Source organism: Protopterus annectens, chromosome 1.part1 (assembly GCF_019279795.1).
Source record: "Protopterus annectens isolate FY-2018-M chromosome 1.part1, PAN1.0, whole genome shotgun sequence".
In the NCBI taxonomy this organism is placed as follows: Eukaryota; Metazoa; Chordata; order Ceratodontiformes; family Protopteridae; genus Protopterus; species Protopterus annectens.
In genome coordinates, this window is record NC_056726.1 from 1823805951 (window position 1) to 1823825241 (window position 19291).

At 41.5% G+C, this 19291-nt stretch overlaps 1 protein-coding gene across 1 annotated transcript in view; it reads right to left on the minus strand.

Moving 5' to 3' along the window:
* Nucleotides 1-6329: 6329 nt before the first annotated feature.
* OSCP1 (organic solute carrier partner 1) overlaps nucleotides 6330-19291 on the minus strand; it is a 789745-nt gene continuing 776783 nt past the window's right edge. Inside the window, exon 10 of the mRNA XM_044084814.1 lies at nucleotides 6330-10390. Within this exon, the coding sequence (XP_043940749.1) occupies nucleotides 10274-10390 (117 nt within the window). The 3' untranslated portion in view covers nucleotides 6330-10273. The remainder of the gene's footprint in view (nucleotides 10391-19291) is intronic.

The window sequence follows — 19291 nt, forward strand, 5'->3', positions numbered from 1 at the left end:
TGCCGAGTTGCCGGCCCTGGTGCACAACCTTCAACGAAGGTATGCCCATTTATGCATGTCTCCACACAGAAGGCGCTCTAACTGAGAATCGAACAGGATGTCTTACTGTGAGGCGACAATGCTATATTTATTAAAATACCTCAATATTTATAAATTATTTTCTCTAATAATTGGGGTATCCAAAGAACAGTGTGCAATAAAAGAATATTCAAAATCTGGCTTACATTTGACTTTGCCCTTCAAGACTTGAATTCCATATTTTATAATAAGACCAAACCTATCATGCAATAAAATAAAAAAAGGTTAGTAAATAACACCACCTCAGTCATTTCAGTAATCAGCCTAACATCCACTTTATTGAGTTGGTTGAACTGCATAAGTATAATGTGGAAGCAATCAATTACAATCTGATGGGCAATAACTGAAAATAGACTCTCCAAGTCTATATTAACAAACCAATCTTCTTCCTCAATTGTATTGCTCCTCCATTGGTCTAGGAAATGCCAACAGTCCAAGGTTGTGATTAAGTCTAGATGGTTTATGGAATAAAGTGCTTAACCTAAGTAATTACTAAACCTGTGTTTTTTTTTTTGAACTCCAAACAGTGTGGCCTGGATTTCCTACCTTTTTTTTTGTTACTACTACTAGGGGAAATTTGGCCAGGGCATCAAGGAACTTCTTCTACACTTTTTGATAGGTGCCACAAGAACTTCTACATCTGCCTAAGCTGCCACTAACTCAAGCAGATGATACTGAGTGATGTTATTGGATATTTCCTCAAAACTCATAAGCTTAATTTTATTTGCATTTATGTCCAGGCTGCTATCATGACTCCAGTTTATCTAACAGCATTTAAATATTCCTGCAAGTACTTCATATCTATGTCAACAGTAGTATTCGGCTTAATATGATCACCACACATTAGATGTAAACTGTGTTATTTGTAGATAACTCATTTATGCATAGATAAAACAAATGTGAGTCAAGATTAAAGTCCTGTGGGATGCCCTGTCTTACAGCATCCCATTCACTTGTCTTGTTCATTATTCTGAGGTAGCATTTTATATATTGAGAAAATATTTGTAGCAAAAACCCTAAATATGTCATGTTTAATAGCAACTTATATTGACCAGCTTCACTGAATGCATTGAAGAAATCTATATGAATTATATCTGCCTGCAAGTCAGTGTCTAAAGTAGATATAATGTTGTTATAGAATATCTAGTTGAAAAATATAATAGACCTTCTGGCACTGAAAGCATGCTAATAAATATACTACTGACCTCAAAAAACTTTGGCTCTTCCATTAGTTGCATTAAAACTACCTTTCCATTTGTTCGCCAACATATGAGAGAAGGCTGATAAGGCCGAACGTTTTTAACATCCAGTGTGTCTTACCCGTACTTTTATAGATAGACAAGCACCTGCTTTCAATACTTATGAACACAGAACACTATAAAAGATTGATGAAACATGTTGTACAGAAGCCTCATAAGCTCCAAATATAATTAACTTAGGTCTCAAATTAACTCAGGTCTCAAATACTACAGAGCTGCTACTAGTTTCATGGACATAAAAATGTAGCATGACATCAGCATTCAAGTTTATGACTCCCAATTTTAGAATGGGTAAAAAGGGTGGCAAATTATTAATGATGGACTTGGTGTTGAACTTGCATCCAAATTCTTCCTCAAGTAGAGACAGAATATTATGAACAATTATGCTCTTTCCTCTTTCCTATGACATGATGTATTTACATAAGAACATTTCACATTCTTTATAGGTTCATAGGTTCATAGGTTTATACTAGGCTATCTGCCCCAAGGCATTTATAAGCCTAGCCCATTAGTTTGTTGTGCCTCTGTCCAGCAGTGACACAGAGATGATTCCCGGGGTAAACCTACGATCTACCATCCACAGGTCAAGATTTCTCTTGAACAGAGCCAGCGAGGTGCTCTGCCTCACATGGACCGGGACTCTATTCCACAGCATAGGGAGTCTCTGAGTGATAAATCTATCCCTCCAGCACATCCTATTTATATCCGTGCTAAGGTTTAAGTCGCTTGCTCTAGTGGTTTTGGTGGATTTGGATTTTTTGAGGTGGAGCATGTCCATTAATTCCGGGTTGGACATGGCCTTGTATGTCAGGCACATGTCACCTCTGAGCAGACGGTATGCGACTGAATAGAGCTGGAGTTTCTTCAATCTGGCAGCATATGACAGATTTTGGAGTCCCTTTATCCTTTTGGTGAGAAACTTTTGGGGTCTCTCCAATTGCTGCAGATGTCGGGCGAGATACATCCCGAATGGGGCATTGTACTCGATCATTGGTCTGATGAGTGAAGAGTACAGGGGAACAATGACCTCACTAGATCTGGATGTGAATCCCTTCATGATCAGGTGGGCAATGTAGAAGGTCTTTCTAACCACTTTAGCAACGTGAGTGTCAAAAGAAAGGCCACTGTCAACCTGGGTCCCCAGGTCCCTGATCCGATTGCCACCTATATGGTAGCTTGGGGTTACCTTGTTTTTCCCGAAGGGTATGACTATACATTTTTTGGCGTTTAACTTCAGGCCATGGCTCTGGCACCAGCTATCTGTTTCCGTGAGTCCCTTCTGAAGGATATCCGTGTCCAATGCACTTTCCACTATGGCGCCCAGTTTGCAGTCGTCTGCAAACTTTGTCAGCCAAAGACCTCCCATGTTGGCCTGTACTTCTGAGAAGTAGATGCCGAACAATAGGGGGCCAAGGACTGAGCCCTGTGGGACACCACTTGTGACCGGCTTGGAGTCTGACATAGCGCCAGCAACTCTAACCCTGTGGGTTCTGTCCTTAAGCCAGTTTGCAACCCATCTTGTGACATATGGGTTTACATTTAAGCTGGTAAGTTTTTTTTACAATACCCAAGTGGGGTATTGTGTCGAAAGCCTTTGCAAGGTCAAGGTAGGCTGTATGGACTGCCTTTCCCTCATCAATGGCCTTGGTGACTGTTTCGAAGAAGTCGACCAAGTTCAAAAGGCATGATCTTCCCTTGACGAAGCCAAACTGGGTCGGGTCCAATGTCTGCAAGTCCCCTATATCTTTGTTTATGAGCTCCATTATGATCCTCTCCATAGCTTTGCAGACTAGACTTGTTAAGCTTATGGGGCGGTAATTACCAGGGTCCGTAGAGGCACCACCTTTGTGGAGTGGGACCACAGTTGCCGTACGCCACTCCTTGGGCACGTATCCTGTGGTAAGGCTGAGATTAAACAGCTGCCTTATGTGCGGGTTTAATTCCTCATTTAACTCGTGTAGCACACAGCCGGGGACACCATCCGGTCCCATTGATGCTGTGTTTTTAGCTTTAGAGAGAGCAGCTTTCACCTGCACATTTGAGATGTCTGGGAGGCTACACTCTGCTGGGATAGTTATCTCTCCTTTAGTGGGCGAGTGGTAGGTGGAGTTTGCACTGCACCTGTCTGCCAGTATGTTGGCAAGGTCTGTGGGTTCAGTGATTTTGTATCATTTTGGACTAATTCTGAGCATATCTGGGAGTTTCCACCCAGGTTCCTAACATAGCTGAAAAAGGCCTTATGATTGTCCTTTGAATCCATGGCAATTTTTCTCTCAAAATTGGCCTTAGTTGATTTTATGAGTGCTCGTAATTTTTTACTAATAATGATTAGGGGTGACTTCCCTTTTATGGATTTTGTTCTATCATGTAATAGCTTTCTCCTCTTATTGTAAAGTTTGTTAATGGCTGGGGTCCACCAGACTGGACGCTTGCCCTTTGTGGAAAGAGTCTTGGTTTTATTTGGGATTGCCTGATCCATGCAGTCCTGGAGGTGTTCATAGAAGGCATTTGTAAGGGCTTCCACAGCTTGGGTTGTGGTTTCCACTGTCTCAGGGGCCTTGAAGGATACCACACCAGTCTTGAGTAGTGTGAAGTTTGCTTTAGAGAAGTTCTTCACTGTGGTCTTTTTGTTTGGGGTGGGGCGGGATGTGGATTTCCAGTGAGATTAGTTTATGATCAGATCTCACCAATGAGGGATATACTTCCGGTGTGGAGCATTTTGAGATCTAGTATATTTTCTCCTCTCGTGGGAACAGTGACTAGCTGTTCCATGGCATTTGAATTTATGAACTCCAGGAACCGTTGGGCTAGAAAGTTAGGGCTTGAGTAATGTTCCCAGTCTATATTCGGGTAGTTGAAGTCACCCAATATGATGGTGTTTGGAGATACATTTATACCCTCCAGTGTCTTCAGGAAGGCTGTGTGGTGTTCCTGAGTTTGAGAGGGTGGCCTGTAGCATGCTACAATTTGTAGAGCAGTTTTGCCTATGGTTAGTTGCACCTGGATGGTTTCCGAAGCTGCATGCGTTGCCACCAACCTGGAGGTGTGAGTATCCTTTATGAATATGGATACACCCCTTTTGTGGTGTGGTCCGGGTTTTGGGGCCGGAATGCATGATATGAGGTAAAACCTAATAGTGCCGGGTGCTCTCAGGATCCTTGAACCAGGTTTCAGTTACAGCACAGACATCGATGTTCTCCATACTGAGAAGGGCCTCGAGTGCGTGCATTTTGAGATTTAGACTTCTGGCATTGAGCAGCATTACTTCCCATTTTTGTTTTCTAGGGTGGTAGGTTTAGAATTTGAGCCTTGCCTAAAAAGGCACTATGGGGGTGGCAAGAGCCTTAGCCAATATCCGGAATCCCAGGGGTGACAGGTGCAAGCCGTCCCTTGCGAAGCAGCGTGGCTTGTCAAGCATGTCATCCCAGGCAGACAGACACTGGATCCCCTTTGAATGACACCAGACATTAAGCCAATTGTTAAAGCTGATCATCTTGTCTCTATATTGTGGCATCATTCTTGGTGAAGGAAGGATACTGCTCAGGGTTAGGGTCATACCTGCCTGGACTACATAATCAGAGAGCTCCTCTATGTCTCTTTTCATGTAGTCCAGGGAGGTACGTCTCAGGTCGTTCACACCAGCATGGACAATTATACATTTAAAGAATCCTTTATTGTGTTTACCCATGATTTATGGTTTATTCTTCTTATAATGGTAGTCAGTCAGGTGGGGATGGTATCTTCATCAAACTACTCTTTTCTCTCCCCTGGATTTTATGCAGTTGCAAACTTCTTTGTATAAGGTGCCTCATTTGTGCCTTCCATTCCCTCTCTGACTTTCTTCAGCACTCTTTAGATCAGTTTTGATGTTATTGTTTGAAAGAACAGGATCAGCAATATTGCACTTTAATTCTTCAGTAGTAAAGGGTAGAGTGACAGAAATGTGAATAAGAAATGAACACTATTTGAAAGCAAAGTAGAAACAGTATTTTAGAAAGAGAAATTATATTCAAATAATGTACAGTTGTCATCCTTTGTTGTAACTATTAATTTGCACTAGGCTCTGAACATGTTGATATCCTGTCATCAGTTTTGTCTGTGGTTGGAACAGTCAGCTATATTTCAGTTTGTTATGGGTAGGTTTAAATCTTCCAGTAGTAATCTGTGCTGAACTTGATCAAATAAAAGTACAATTCTATGACACTTTGTATGCCTCTACAGAAATGTAAGTTAGGCTACAGGCAACATTAACTGCTACAACTACATAATTTATCTTCACACACACCACTGCACAGTTTTGCAGCTCCCTATCACATAAAAAGGACCACAACATTGGCCCCCAAGTATATGAAAAATAAACTTTGATTGCATCTGTAAAACAGCAAAGCTTTTCTACACACCTGCTGACTACATACATTAACTCCAAGGTCAGTGCACCTTAGAATAGGGAGAACGCAATGAGATACTGCAACCTCAAAATTAACATTTATTGCCTCACATTTGCTGCAAATAATTCAGCATTCTGAGGAAAGTAGTTACAGTCTTCAAAAGTGTAACAGGCAACCTAGTTTTATTAAATGTGATCACATCTAATATCGTATTACTTTCTGTTCTAAAAAATATTAACTCTACTACCCCTATCTATGTTTCTTTTTATGTTCATTAAGATATTGAACCTTCCTATCCTTACTATCCAGTTTCTGCTTCTATTCCAAGTCTTATTTACTACACCAATCTTGACTTTACACTACACAACAACTTGCAGAAGCTCACACCCTACAGTATTTGCTATGCACTAACATACCTGAATCTAGCCTACACAAAAATCTGTTCAGCTGTCATTTGTATAAGCAAAGGAGGCAATCCACATGGCAACAGAATATTCTCTCAGTTACAACTACTAAGTATGAGTTTTACTGAAAGTTAAACATTTTGCTCAGTTAATAAGCTACTTTTTTGAAATTTGAATAATGATAAAACAAAAGACCACAGTTGTAATTGATATCCAGCAAGTAGTTTATTGGTGGACTGTTTATAATTTTGTAGTAGCCAAATGTACCCAACAAAGCTAATTTACAACACATCACATGAAGGTGAAAACACCACAGACCAGCAATTCGCCATATTTGTTGCACACAGACTGTAACTAGAACTCAAATGGAAAATGAATATAAATAGTACACCAACAGAGGATATGGTCTAAGCCATATCTTATGACAGAGAAAAGCAAACTTCTGCCAAAGTAATTTAAAGTTCTTTACCTTGCAAACTATCTTGTTCTTTAACTACCCCCCCAAATAAATAAATAAATAAAATATGTTCATTTGTTTGACCTAATCTGCCACCATTTTGTTTATTTACAAGTCTGGAATATTAGGTAGATCAAAAGACCACTGTTATCATGTGGTCTGTTATACTCACTATGGACAAATCAAGTGTTGGTGTCTTATACATGGACACCCTTTGCCACTTTTCAAGACCACACTTCACCACAAAATGAGGCATGTTTGTAAAAAAAATACATAACAGACTCTGCTCTTTCTTGTATCTCGCTACAATTCTTTTAAGTATTTTGTATAAATGCATGCCAACACAATTACACTTTTCACTGTACTGATCTCTACCTGTCCTTGCTACTCCCTAAAGACATAAGATTTTCTAAACTTCTGTCATGACAAAATATTTCTTCAGATTCCTTCTATATTATATCCTCTTTTCTTCACTCATTCTACCCATTTCAGGTTGCCTCAATTTTATAGATCACTGCACTTTCACCAATTAATGCTTCAGATCTCTACTGAACAGTCTGCCCTGCATTGTGTTTTGCCACTCCCTGTAACTGTTTAGGTGTTTACTGTTGATTAATTTATTTTAGTGTTACTGTTCTTTGAAATTTTACTCGGTACTTGCCTTAAACAATAATCTGTATTTGGTCACATTGTACATTCTACATTTCATTTGTTTTAAATCTCATCATACTCCAGGTGTACTTTACAAGGTGCTTAGAGTATCTGAAGAAAGATGGAAGTTGAAACAGAAGCTGTAATCTATACTGTAAACCATTTGCTTCTCCTTATACTCTGATTAGTTCAATTTTTTGTAATCTGTGCTGCAGTGTTTATCCATTTGCCCCTCCCAGTTTCATGGCTTGTAGTGCTTTACATATTGATGAAACTGATGCTTCCATCAATGTCCACTACTAAGTCTGCATTTTTGTAACCTGGTAAGTAAATGGGGATTGACATAATGGTTAAGATGTTTACGTCACAGACAAAAGGTACAGGGTATGATTCTCATTTTAGGGTAAACTGGCTAGGTTTGAAATAGCCTAATAGGGCAACTAGCCTAATGCGTACATATAAAACACCATTTCTCTGTTCCTTCAGGAGCAAGCTAAAATGTCAACTCCTCTGCTGTGGCCTTTTAAGACTTAGCTTATGCCCAACCCTGGGTAGCCAAGTGCTCCAGATTGTGCGGAATGCTCTGGATTTGGGAATGATTTAACCCACTGTTCCGCAGTTCCACGTTGAACAGTGGTGGCTCTGCTTTACAGTTTTTGACTGGCTTGTATACCGCAATTAAAGCCAATCGGCACTGCAATATACAAGCCAATCAAGCATCTGTTCCTGATGCAAAGTGAGCCAATCAGGAGGCACAAAATGTGGCCAATCGCATGCCACTACTAATTTTCGTGCCGCTGCAATACTTTCAGAAAAGGATATTGCAGGGCGCAAAAAGAACACATTGAGAGTTACGTCTGTTTTCTTCTGATTGCACACTATCTTGTAGCTACTGAACTATTTGAACATTCATGCAGTTCATTTATGATCGTGGGTAAGAGGACTGGGGTACAGAGACTAGACAGGTAGGCACCAGCTGAACGAGAGTTGGTGTGGAAGTGCATTTCATCAGGTACGATGATGGCTGTACACTGGGCCACTAACCTGAGGGCAAAGGGCTGCAATTTGTTTTACTTGATTCGAGAATCGGGATGGTCATGGTGGTGCTGCTGTTGCTGGGAACTATACTTCTACCTTGGATGATTTATTTGTTCTTCTCCCTGATTGCATTTGGGGGATGTGGACTGATGAACTTGGAGCTGCAGATGCTTTGTTCCCTTACTGGGAAGAGGTAAGTGGCTGAATGTGCAGAGTATAGGACTGATTTAACATTGTCTCAGACAGGAATGGCGTTACAGATTTTTGCAGAATGTCCAGATTCTTCCCTTTTGATTTGTTGCTCATAAAATGTGTGGTTTTCTGGCAAATCACTGACTATTATAAGTCTGACATAGATTTCATATTCTTCAGGAAAATGCATGTTAACAAATTCAGTTATTTAAGCAACTTGCTAAGTTTATAAGAGCAATTCTCTGTTCACATTCTCTTCTGTCAGTGTCTCAAGGTAATAAGTGTCCCCTGATTATTTCTGGATTTGTCCCTGATTCCTTGAGAGCTAGGCTGGTCATTTTTGGAGAAAAGTGGTGCATTACATTTAATAAATAAATATAAACTGCTTTTTATTTTAGAAAGTGTATACTAATTCATATTCGCTTATTCTGTCAGTATCTCAAGGTAATGGTAGCAATATTTTAAATGTTTCTGCTCTGATGTCCCTTATTGGATGAGTTAACTTTTTTGGGTTGGGAGAAGATATGGAGGGGTTGGAAAAGCAGGTACTTAAGAGAACTTGAACATTGTTGTGTAATGATTTTCTACTGAGCATATTGCATTTTATCAATGGCTTCTACTAACTATTTACTGACGTGTGTCTTACTGAATCTTAACAAATGTACAGTATTTGCTAACATCATACTTTTGGCAGAAAGTCTACTTCAACCAGGCCCCATGGAAATGGTATGTTTTCACGCAGTGCGAAAAAAGGATGTTCCACATTCTGAGTGTTTGTAACACATTGCTAGGGTCTGTCTTCACAGTGGCCTCTTAAGAGGTTGAGACCTATGGCCCAAACACCATTTTCTGACCGTTACATAAACTGAAATTCCAAGAACTTTTTTCTGAAAATCCAGCTGAAACAAACTACTATGCCCTTCAGCAAAGAACAAACTCCTGTCTCTCTCATCCATTCATACTACCATTCTACTAACTTCTGTTAAGAGCTTTAATGCGTGCTGGTAAGTAGTCAGCTAGTTCTAATACAGACCTTTGTTTTACTGCCATATTATTACATTAAACTTTCTTAGCTTTTTCCTTTCTAAAGGAATACATAACTCATTCTATAAACTAATTATGTAGTTATGTGATTTAATGTGCATTACTATTGCTTCCAAATTCTGCACTTTGTAGATATTGTTATTGGATTACACAGTACTGCATTCTTGGTGTACAAACTGTACTTCAGAACTTGCATAAATGATCACGTTGTTCTGCAAACATGTATATCACCACTGTTACTCTTTTAAGGAAACCTGTCTTGCCTCACTGAATCTCCTTCAGCTGCTTACTTTAAAATATACTGCATAAACAACCTCCACAAAGTAGTTAAAAATGACGTCTCCGTATTTAGTGATGCGGTTTAAGATAATGATTCCCCATGAATGCTGCAAAAAAAATACAACTTCCAAATGAGCAGAGAGAAAAAACAATACCCAGACTAAAATATAGTATATTTTAACCCCAGGCAACATTTCTGCTATACATTTCTGGCACAACACTCTGTTTAAAGGGTTATAATTCATCACAAAATAAAATTATTCAAAATACCAGTCTTTATACTGTGGCACAAAAATTAATTCTGATATAGTTGTTCTTCATGGCTGAATCAAACATTTATAAGTTACAAAACAAAGTACAAAAAATATGAGGAAGTATGGAATTCATGTTATGCAACATTAGCAGCAAGTCAGTTTGTTAACAGTCATGATCAGTTCACATATGTGACAAAGTCATCTTCTTTATAGCCTTTAATTATATCAACTAAAGTCCATCCATCATGGCTAGTAGGTCATCTCCTTTACTTGTATGCAGTGTAGGCTTCTCTTCTTCTTTGAATTCCTTCATAATTCTTGCTAACTCATCATTTCTTTGCTGGTCCTATTTGAAGAAGAAAAGATGATATTAGAATCCGTGTGAAAATGCAATGCTCAGGCATCAGAACATTTCCACTTATAAGAGTAACTCTTTTGAATATCTAGCTTTTGGGATGGTCTAGCATATGCTAACTGCTTGACTGGAACAGGTTGCAGATTAAGTTACCACAGAAAAGAAGTACTCATGCTGTAAGTATGAAAACATGAAAACAAGGATTCAACAGTTTTGTAGAGTTAACCAGCCCAACAACATAGAGGCAGGGCATCCATCTTTGGTGTCATCTACTCAAGTTCAAGAATAGGCTTGATTGCTGGTAGGGTCAGTTGAGAGGAGTTAGAATTAAGTGGCTAGTAGCAATCTCTCCTGTTCTGCAATAAGGGCTTAGGGGAAACTTCTGCCTATGTACTTTCTGATGATAACCAGGATGCTTGCAAATGGTCTTCTTCACAGGGGAAATGGCAAGACATCATGGTGTCACTACATGCCGTTACATCGTAAAATTTCTTACAGGCTACATACACACAAAGGCTCTCCAGTACTGCAATGAATATCTTGCTAAGGCATCCCTCCCTCCCTGCACACTACTAAAGTGTACCACAAGGCTGACTCATCAAGTAGTCAGTAGCTCACCTAGCAATAGGTTATGTAAGGGGCAGCCTGGAAGAAGCAATTGAGGGATTCAGGGTGTGTATATGAGGTACGCGATAGAAGGAACAAATGGCACTAAGAGGAACAGATAGGGAGAACCATTACAAAAACAGTCCTGTGGAGTCAACTAGAAGCCTCCTGAATGCACACGGAAAATGAAGAGTGAAGTCATGGCTGTCTTGGCCATAAGGGTACGATGAGATTCTAGATTGCTTTCTTTGATCTCTAACTCAGCAACAGATTTGTAATTACGTTTTGACAGAAACATGTCAAAGGATTCTTCCTAGCCACGGAGAAATCAGAGTCATTTGGCCAACCTCATCACAGGATAATCAGGGGAAGAAAATCTCCTAGACACGGCATCTATCAGGGGCAGGAAGAGGCTGTACACTGGCAATCATACTCCCTGAAGATGGACTCTAAATCAAGTTTATACTCAGCTTGTCTGTAAGGCATTTCTATCTAGGGCTGATTACGTGATGCAGAAGGGATGACCTGGGTTCATGCATCAGACCTGGAAAATGGAGAAGTTAGCTACAGGGTGAGACTTGAATGGCCAAAACCAGCTCTCCAGCCTTAATGGAAGTTATAAGCTTTTGCCACAGGTGAGGCACTTTCTAGTGGAGATTGGAAGGTGAAGCTCCCAAGGTTGTGCATGCTACATGTTAGCAGAAGGTGCAGAACTGAAACACTGTGGCTACATGCACAGGACACGGTGTGACATGCATAGTATCACTGTATGCCTTGTCCTCCTGCATTAAGGCAATGTGTGAAGGGGTTGTTCCCCTCTTCAAGTTGCTCTTCCTGCATGAAATTAAAAAAAAAAATAATTTCCTTGGCCACTATATGATGTCAGTTTTCCTGGCAGATTAAAAGAGAGACAAAGGGGGAGCAAACTGTGGGTCATCAGTGAAGGTGAAAGGTAAAAACTAAAAATAAATTAATTAAAAAAGACAGCTTAATTTCCCCTAGAATATGTACAGCACTTGCAAAAAGAGAAGAAGAGATGCACTGATCTGTAGAGAACACTCCCTGATGGGTGGTGTAGCTGAATTTGTCCTCTCAAGTAATCAGCAGTTGGCCTCTTTTATTTTTTTATTTTTTTTTTTAAGTTTCCTAGCTCAAGGACAGACATGCACACATGGCGATACATTTTTCCTTACACTGGCCATTTTATCCTCATGTTAATGGTTAGCTCCCACCTGCATGTCAGGAACACCACCAAAGATTTGGCACTCTCATTGTTTCATAAGTGATATAAAAAGAAAGCATCTGCCTATCTGATATGGAAGTGCAGAATCCAAGATTAGCTGGAGGAACCATACATCTACAGGGGAGGGATGCTGAACAGTCCTGATCCATTACATTACAAGCCTAGCCAAGAATTTAGCCCATGTTTTGAAAAGTCAGCACCAGATGCCCCTGTCCAGCAGGGACACAGGTGGAATCCCAGTGGTGTATTTTCTGTTCACCATCCAGTTATCCAGGTTGTGCTTAAAAAGGATTAATGAAGTACTCTGCTTGCCATTGAGAGGGAGTCTTTATTCCATAGAAGGGGGGAATCTCTGGGACAAAAATCTGTCCCCGTAAACAAGTCCTATTGATATCACAGACCAGGTTAAGGTCGCGACTCCGGGTTACTCGAGTGGAGCTTGACTTACAGATATGCAGCAGTCCCATCAAGGCGGGGTCTGAGATTGCTTTGCATGCCAGACAGAGGTCACCTGTGAGGAGTTTGTATAAGATTGAGTAGAGGGACAGGGATTTTAGCCTATCTGTGTAGGGTAAATGTTTGAGGTCCTGGATTCTCCAGGTGAGGAACCTCTGTGATCTTTCCAGCTGCTGCATGTGCTTTGTGAGGTACATGCTAAAAGGGGAATTGTACTCAAGAATGGGTCTTATAAGAGAAGAGTAAAGGGATGTTATGACCTCCTTGTCACTGGATGAGATACCCTTACTAATGAGGTGGGCCATGTAGAAAGCTTTCCGTACAGAAGAGGCAATATGGTGATCAAAAGTCAGTCTGTTATCAACCTGGGTGCCCAAGTCCGTCACGACTGATTGCATACTTAGGGCTTTGTTATTAATGTGATAATGTGTGGGGATGTCACTCTATCCAAAGGAGATGATGATGGATTTTTCAGCATTCAGTTTGCGGCCATGTTTCTGGCACCAGTCATTTGTTTGGGTGAGACCCTCTTGGAGGATGCCCATAACACTAGGGAAATTCATGTCAGCACCTAGCTTGCAGTCATTTGCAAACCTGGTCAGCCATAGTCCACTGGTTTTGACCTGCACCTCAGAAAAGTATATCCCAAACAACAGAGGCCTCAAGACTGATCCCTGGGGTACATCGCTCATTATAGGTCTACTGCTTTAGGTGGCTTCCCCCTATTTTGACTAGGTGGATTCAATCAGTGAGCCAGTTTGTTGCCCATCTGGTAACATATGGATCGATGCCTAGTTGAGAGAGTTTATCTATTATAACCAAGCGAGGAATAGTATCAAAGGCTTTGGCCAGGTCAAGGTAGGCAGTGTGCACCGTCTTCTCCTCATCCATGGCTTTGGTAACTGTCTCAAAGAAGTGAACCAAATTTAACAGGCATGACCTCCCCTTGACAAAACCAAACTGTGTAGGATCGAGTGTTTGGAGGTTGCCAATGTCTTTATTAATGATGTCCATGATAATCCTTTCCATGGCCTTGCAGATCAGGCTAGTTAGGCTGATGGGTCTATAATTTTCTGCATCAGTGGACACTCCACCTTTGTGCAGAGGGATGACAGTGGCTATCCTCCACTTGGCTGGGACAAAGCTAGTACTCAGGCTTTGGTTTAACAGGGTGCCTAATGGTGCTGCAAGTTCCTGCCTGAGTTCATGTAGGATGCATCCTGGGATGTTATACGGTCCCATGGAGGATGTATTTTTTGCCTTTGAGAGGGCAGCGATGGCTTGGTACCTAGAGATAAGGGGAGGGGAGCAGGTGCTGGAGATGTCCTGATTTACTGAAGAGGGGACAGAGGGGTGAAGTCTTTACTGAATCAGTCTGCCAGCAGGTTGGCTATATCTACAGCTTTTGTGGATGTGGTGTCTTTGACCACCAGTTCTGAGCAGATCTGAGTGCTTCCTTTGAAATTGTGGACATATGTGAAGGCCTTATGACTGTCTTTAGTAGATGTGGCCAGTTTGGAGTAGAAGTTTGCATTGGAGGATTTCACTAGTGCTCTTATTCGCTTGTTCAGGCTAAGGAAAGATTACTTCCAGTTTAGGCACCTGCTCCTTCTTGGACCTGGACAGCAATTTTAGCAATTTATTTTCCTTTTATTATGGAGTTTTTTTATTACAGATGTCCACCAAACAGGTTTACTCTTCCTTGAGGAGGAGGATTTTGTCCTGTTGGGCATTCCTGATTCCATGGAGCTATGTAATGTTCGTACAGTACTTTGGTGTAGGTTTGGACATATGTGACAATTCCTATGGAGAGGAGGGGGCTGTGAATCTGTTTATATCTTCCCTCAGGAGTTGTAATCAGCTTTGGAGAAGTTTTTTTGTTTGTCCCAAGCTGGGCCAGACCCCCCCCCCCCAATCTGGGGAGATGGTGACTTTGAAAGTGACCACTTTGTGGTCAGATCTTACCAGGGAGGATGACACTGTAGGGATGCTGCAGTGGTTACTCATGTTAGTTAATAGCAAGTCCAAGATATTATCCCCTCTTGTGTGGGTGTCAACCAGCTGGTCCAAGGCATTTGCATTGATGAAATCAAGGAATCTCTGGGCATTTGTGTTTTGGCATGAGTAGTTCTTCCACTCTATGGGTGAATAATTAAAGTCACCCAGGATCAGGGTAAAGGGTTGAATCTTGATGGATTTAAAGAGGTCCAGATAGGTGGAGTGGGCATCTTGAGTAAAAGTTGGGGACCTGTAGTTGGCTATGATTTGAATAGAGGTCTTGTCAATGGTTAAATGCACGTGGACAGTCTCCTGTGTGTCATACAATGTTTGACCAGCTTCATAGACCAATGAATATGGTAAGGATACATCTGCTGGGTATAACTTCAAATATCCTCCTTGATGGGTCTACATTGATTTCCAAGCAGTGAAACCATCTGGATGAAAGGAGACAGAAAAATGTAACAGGAACAGAGAGAAGGATGAGTAATGGGGAATACCTAACTCAAGGGACTGATTTGAAAGCTGCAGCAAGGAAGACTGTTTGGAATAGCGGCACCAGAGCCAAATGGGGGTTGTGGTGGTCAAGCCATATAAGTGCAGACCCAGAATACGTGGAAGTAGCTACTCTATCCAGAAGTAGATAAAGCACAGCCCAGTCTAGCAAGCCAAAGCCCAGTGGCAAAGACAACCTAATTCCCCATCCATATCAAAGACTGAAGTTAGGTACTAACTCACCACTATCAAGGGTCTGGGAGATGAATAGGCCTCTATTGCACTACAGACTATTTGCCCCTGGGGTAGGAGCAATCCCACAAAGATCACACTAGCCTTGGAATAGAGAAGCACTTCCTTTATTCTCCCAGTTCACACTCTCAAATAGTATCAGGACATGTACCTATACAAAGATGAAGATCACCAGTAAGGGGGAAGAAAACATTAGGAGAGGTCTACAATGAGGTAGGCATACACATACCCTCCTGACCTGCTTGTAGGAGGGTATGGGCCACCCAGAGGAAGCAGATCCACTAGAAAGAAAGTTATACTCAGGTGAATTCCGAAATCATAGGACCAAAACCCTGGAGTAAGCAGGCATGTCTGTCACCTAGGAAGTTCATATCTCAAAAAAAAAAATGGAAGATTTTCCATGAGAAAATAGACAGTGGCTCTCATCATACAGCATGCAACCCAGATGATACCGAGTCTCTGTGCTCTCACTGAGAATTAAGGATAGGAACACTTCTGGCTCTTGACTGGTGACATCCAATAATAGGAATACTGAACACACCAGATACTCACCACAAGCTGAGCTAGGGAGTAGCAAGTAGTATAGTATGCAAATACAAAACTAATTTCACTTAAACACAAATAATCCCTAATTTTACCTGCATGATCTTGCAAGAAGTTGGCATGACCGGAGAGACAGAGACCTCATCTACAAACCAAATGGAGATTAAGCATTCCTCAAGAAAGGGGGGGGGTGGCATACTGATATCCCTTGCAAGACAAATGATGGGTTCCCACTACCACACAGAGTAATCCATACCCAATGGCCCCATTAGGGCTGAGGGCTAGTAAATAAAGTCCTTGAATAGACACCAATAACATGAAAATTCTAGGAATGGAAACCCAAAGCAGGGACCTGTCAACTTAAAAAATATCCTCTCTGCTGATCACTTGCCATAGCAGGAAGCTAAGCAAATCATAAACACCACAGAACAGGCATGACAGCCTCCGTGGTGCTTCCATCACAAGGACTGTCACTGAACTGGTTCAAGGTTCATTTCCTCCAACAACTTTCCAGAGGGGCAGCACTGGTGGGACCACCATAGAATTTCACCCAGGAGGATAAGAAAAGATGTAGGGAACCCATACCATAAATATAGTCCCTGGATGAATAAGTACTCCATGCAAGGGCACTGGGCCAAATCAAGACTCTTACTTCACCAGGGACTAAATGATCACCTGCTGTACCAGGAAGGAGGTAAGGAAGGCCCACTGCCAAGCCTCTCAAGTGACAGGGTTTGAAGCACCACCCAAAGGACCATAAAACTAAAGAAAATCTAATATGCAGCCTTAAAACCTGGGGGGAGTTCTGACACATTTTTAAAACCCTTTTGAAACATGGGCCTCAACCTCATACCAATCACTGAAGGATATGAATATGGGAAGGGCAGACTCCTGGCCACCATCAACAATTACAGTCTTAGCTGATCTGCAGTGCTAGATGCTAAAGCATCACAAGCAAAGGGGAGCACAACAGGATGACTGTATAGGATTGCAGAGCTCATGCAACTCCCAAACAAAAGCAGGTATGAGAATGACCTCCCAAATGGAAGGGGAAGTGAAGGAACCCAGACTAGAAAAGAGACAGAGGAGGTACATGCAAATGACCTCTGCTAGTGATACTAGAGGCATTTCACTGGAAACCCCATGACTTCAAATTAGAAGGCAAACAACTTGCAGCCAGCACCCCAAGGACAGAATACAGTCACAGGTCTTCTCCTACTAGGTGTTGAACACTCATTGACATCCACAATGACTTTGAGGTGGAGACTGCCATACACTTCATCCAAAACTGGAGTGGGGAGCATAGAGACTGAGAGAGAATACAATCCACCTTTTACCCAGGAAAGAGGACAGCCATCTCATTAGAGCTTTCTGCTGAGGAGAAGCAGGGGGGGGGACTAGAAACAAAGACCCACACAAATGGAAGCCTAAAGATGAGGGGAAGGGAAGAACAGAGCCCTCCCTATTTCAGGAAAAGAATAAGTGTCTCCTACCCCACTGAATAAGGGGGTCCAGACTGCTCCACATGTTTTTCACTGGCTCCTGTAGAGAAGTGGGAACAAAGGAGCTAACTGAGAGGGTGTAACAAAACCAAACACTTGCCTCATCTGCTGAACTCAGTGGGAAGCAGTTCCTCTTGGAGAAAGAAACAGGGAGCTGTCTCTTCCCTCTGATGCCAAACAGCTGGGGTGCTTTCTGTGCATGTCCAGCATGTGCTAGTACTGTTTTCACCACAGTCTTTGGTTTCCTTCCACATCCAAAGTCATGCCAGCACATGAATTAGCAATTGCTTTAGACTTTTCATAGCTGTGGTGTGCACAGCGTGTGCTGCTTATTTCTCTTTGCTTGCTGTTTTCTGACTGCCTACTGCTGATCTCTGTCTGCATTTGATTTTTCCCATTCGCCCATCCATCTGTTGTTGTACTCTTAAACTTGGTGTCTTTTGAATTGCCCGCCCCTACTATTAATCTGAATTTGAACACCTCTCCAGACCCATTTCATCAGCTCATTCTAGTTAGTACAGAGAGATCCATTGGGAAGGCTCACCCCTTACTCTCCTAACACAAATTATCTTGTTTCCTCCCTTCTCACTTGCTTAAAAAAAATTGCACTTTATTCAGCTGCTTTTACTGTATCTGTGCTTCCTCCTAATTTAAAGACCATTACAGGAAAAAAATATTTTCTTGAATTTCTACACATTGCAAACCTGTATTCATCAGAAAGTAGTATTCACTACTAATTTTCATCCATTTGTAACCATCAGTGTCCTTCTGGGGCAGACTTCCTAATCAGAGCTTGCATTCTTCTAAAGCTAAAATTTCACCATAGTGCACCGTGATGGCAGAGTTGTTGAGATTATAATGTCCATGGATGCACTGTCACATCTCAGTTCCATTCACTTAGAATGGAAGAACAGAGAAGAAGTACTAATTTTGAGAGGTGTCCATACTAGTATTACATACTGTTCTGCAGTGCCTCTTACAAATGTTTTTTTCCTAATGATGTTACACATTCTATGAAAAAAGCATCCAGAAATATTAACTAATTGCTGAGATAACAAATAAACTATCCTCCAGTTTCTGAAGCCTTCAATCAGAGATTGCCAGGATTATATGCCTTGGATCTGAAGTTGTGGACCTCTTAGACTCCGGCTCCTTTTTTTGATTCAGATGGCCCCAATTTCATCAGAGCCAGACAGTTCTTAGAACAGAAGCTCTGGTGCTGAGTCTGGGGGTAGGGATTTGACTACAAAATTTTCATAGCCGTCTCTTTGCCTCAGAGCTTAGGCATTGGAGAGATTGGCTGTGACTTCGTTTTTTAAGGCGGGGTTAGAGAGATACCCGTGGCCATCTTGATGCAGCAACTTTGGCTATTACTGGCACAGTTTTGGTTTCTCCTTTGGTTTCTACATTTGAGGCAGTACAGAGCCCTCACCAAGTCTCTTCAGACATCTATGCTCCACACAGCTTCATCTGCTTCACAACTGTCAGGCCTGTATCCCAAGCTTGCTAATTATATACCATTGAGGTAGCCAGTCCACACTATTCTCAAGAAAGTTCTCATTCAGGACTTCCCTCTGACATCAGAGTCTTCCCTGGAACAAAGCCCTGTGGAATCTCCTCTGACATCTAAGTGTAAGTGGAGGCATGTTGACTCTCCACAGAAGTCTTTAACAGAGGATACATATTTCTATGAAGGGTAGGGGTTCTCCAGATCGCCCCTTGAAGATGCTTCCTTTGGAGACATTCTCAAACTTTTCAGAGAAAAAGGAGGGTTGGTCTTCTAAAGGCCATTCTCAG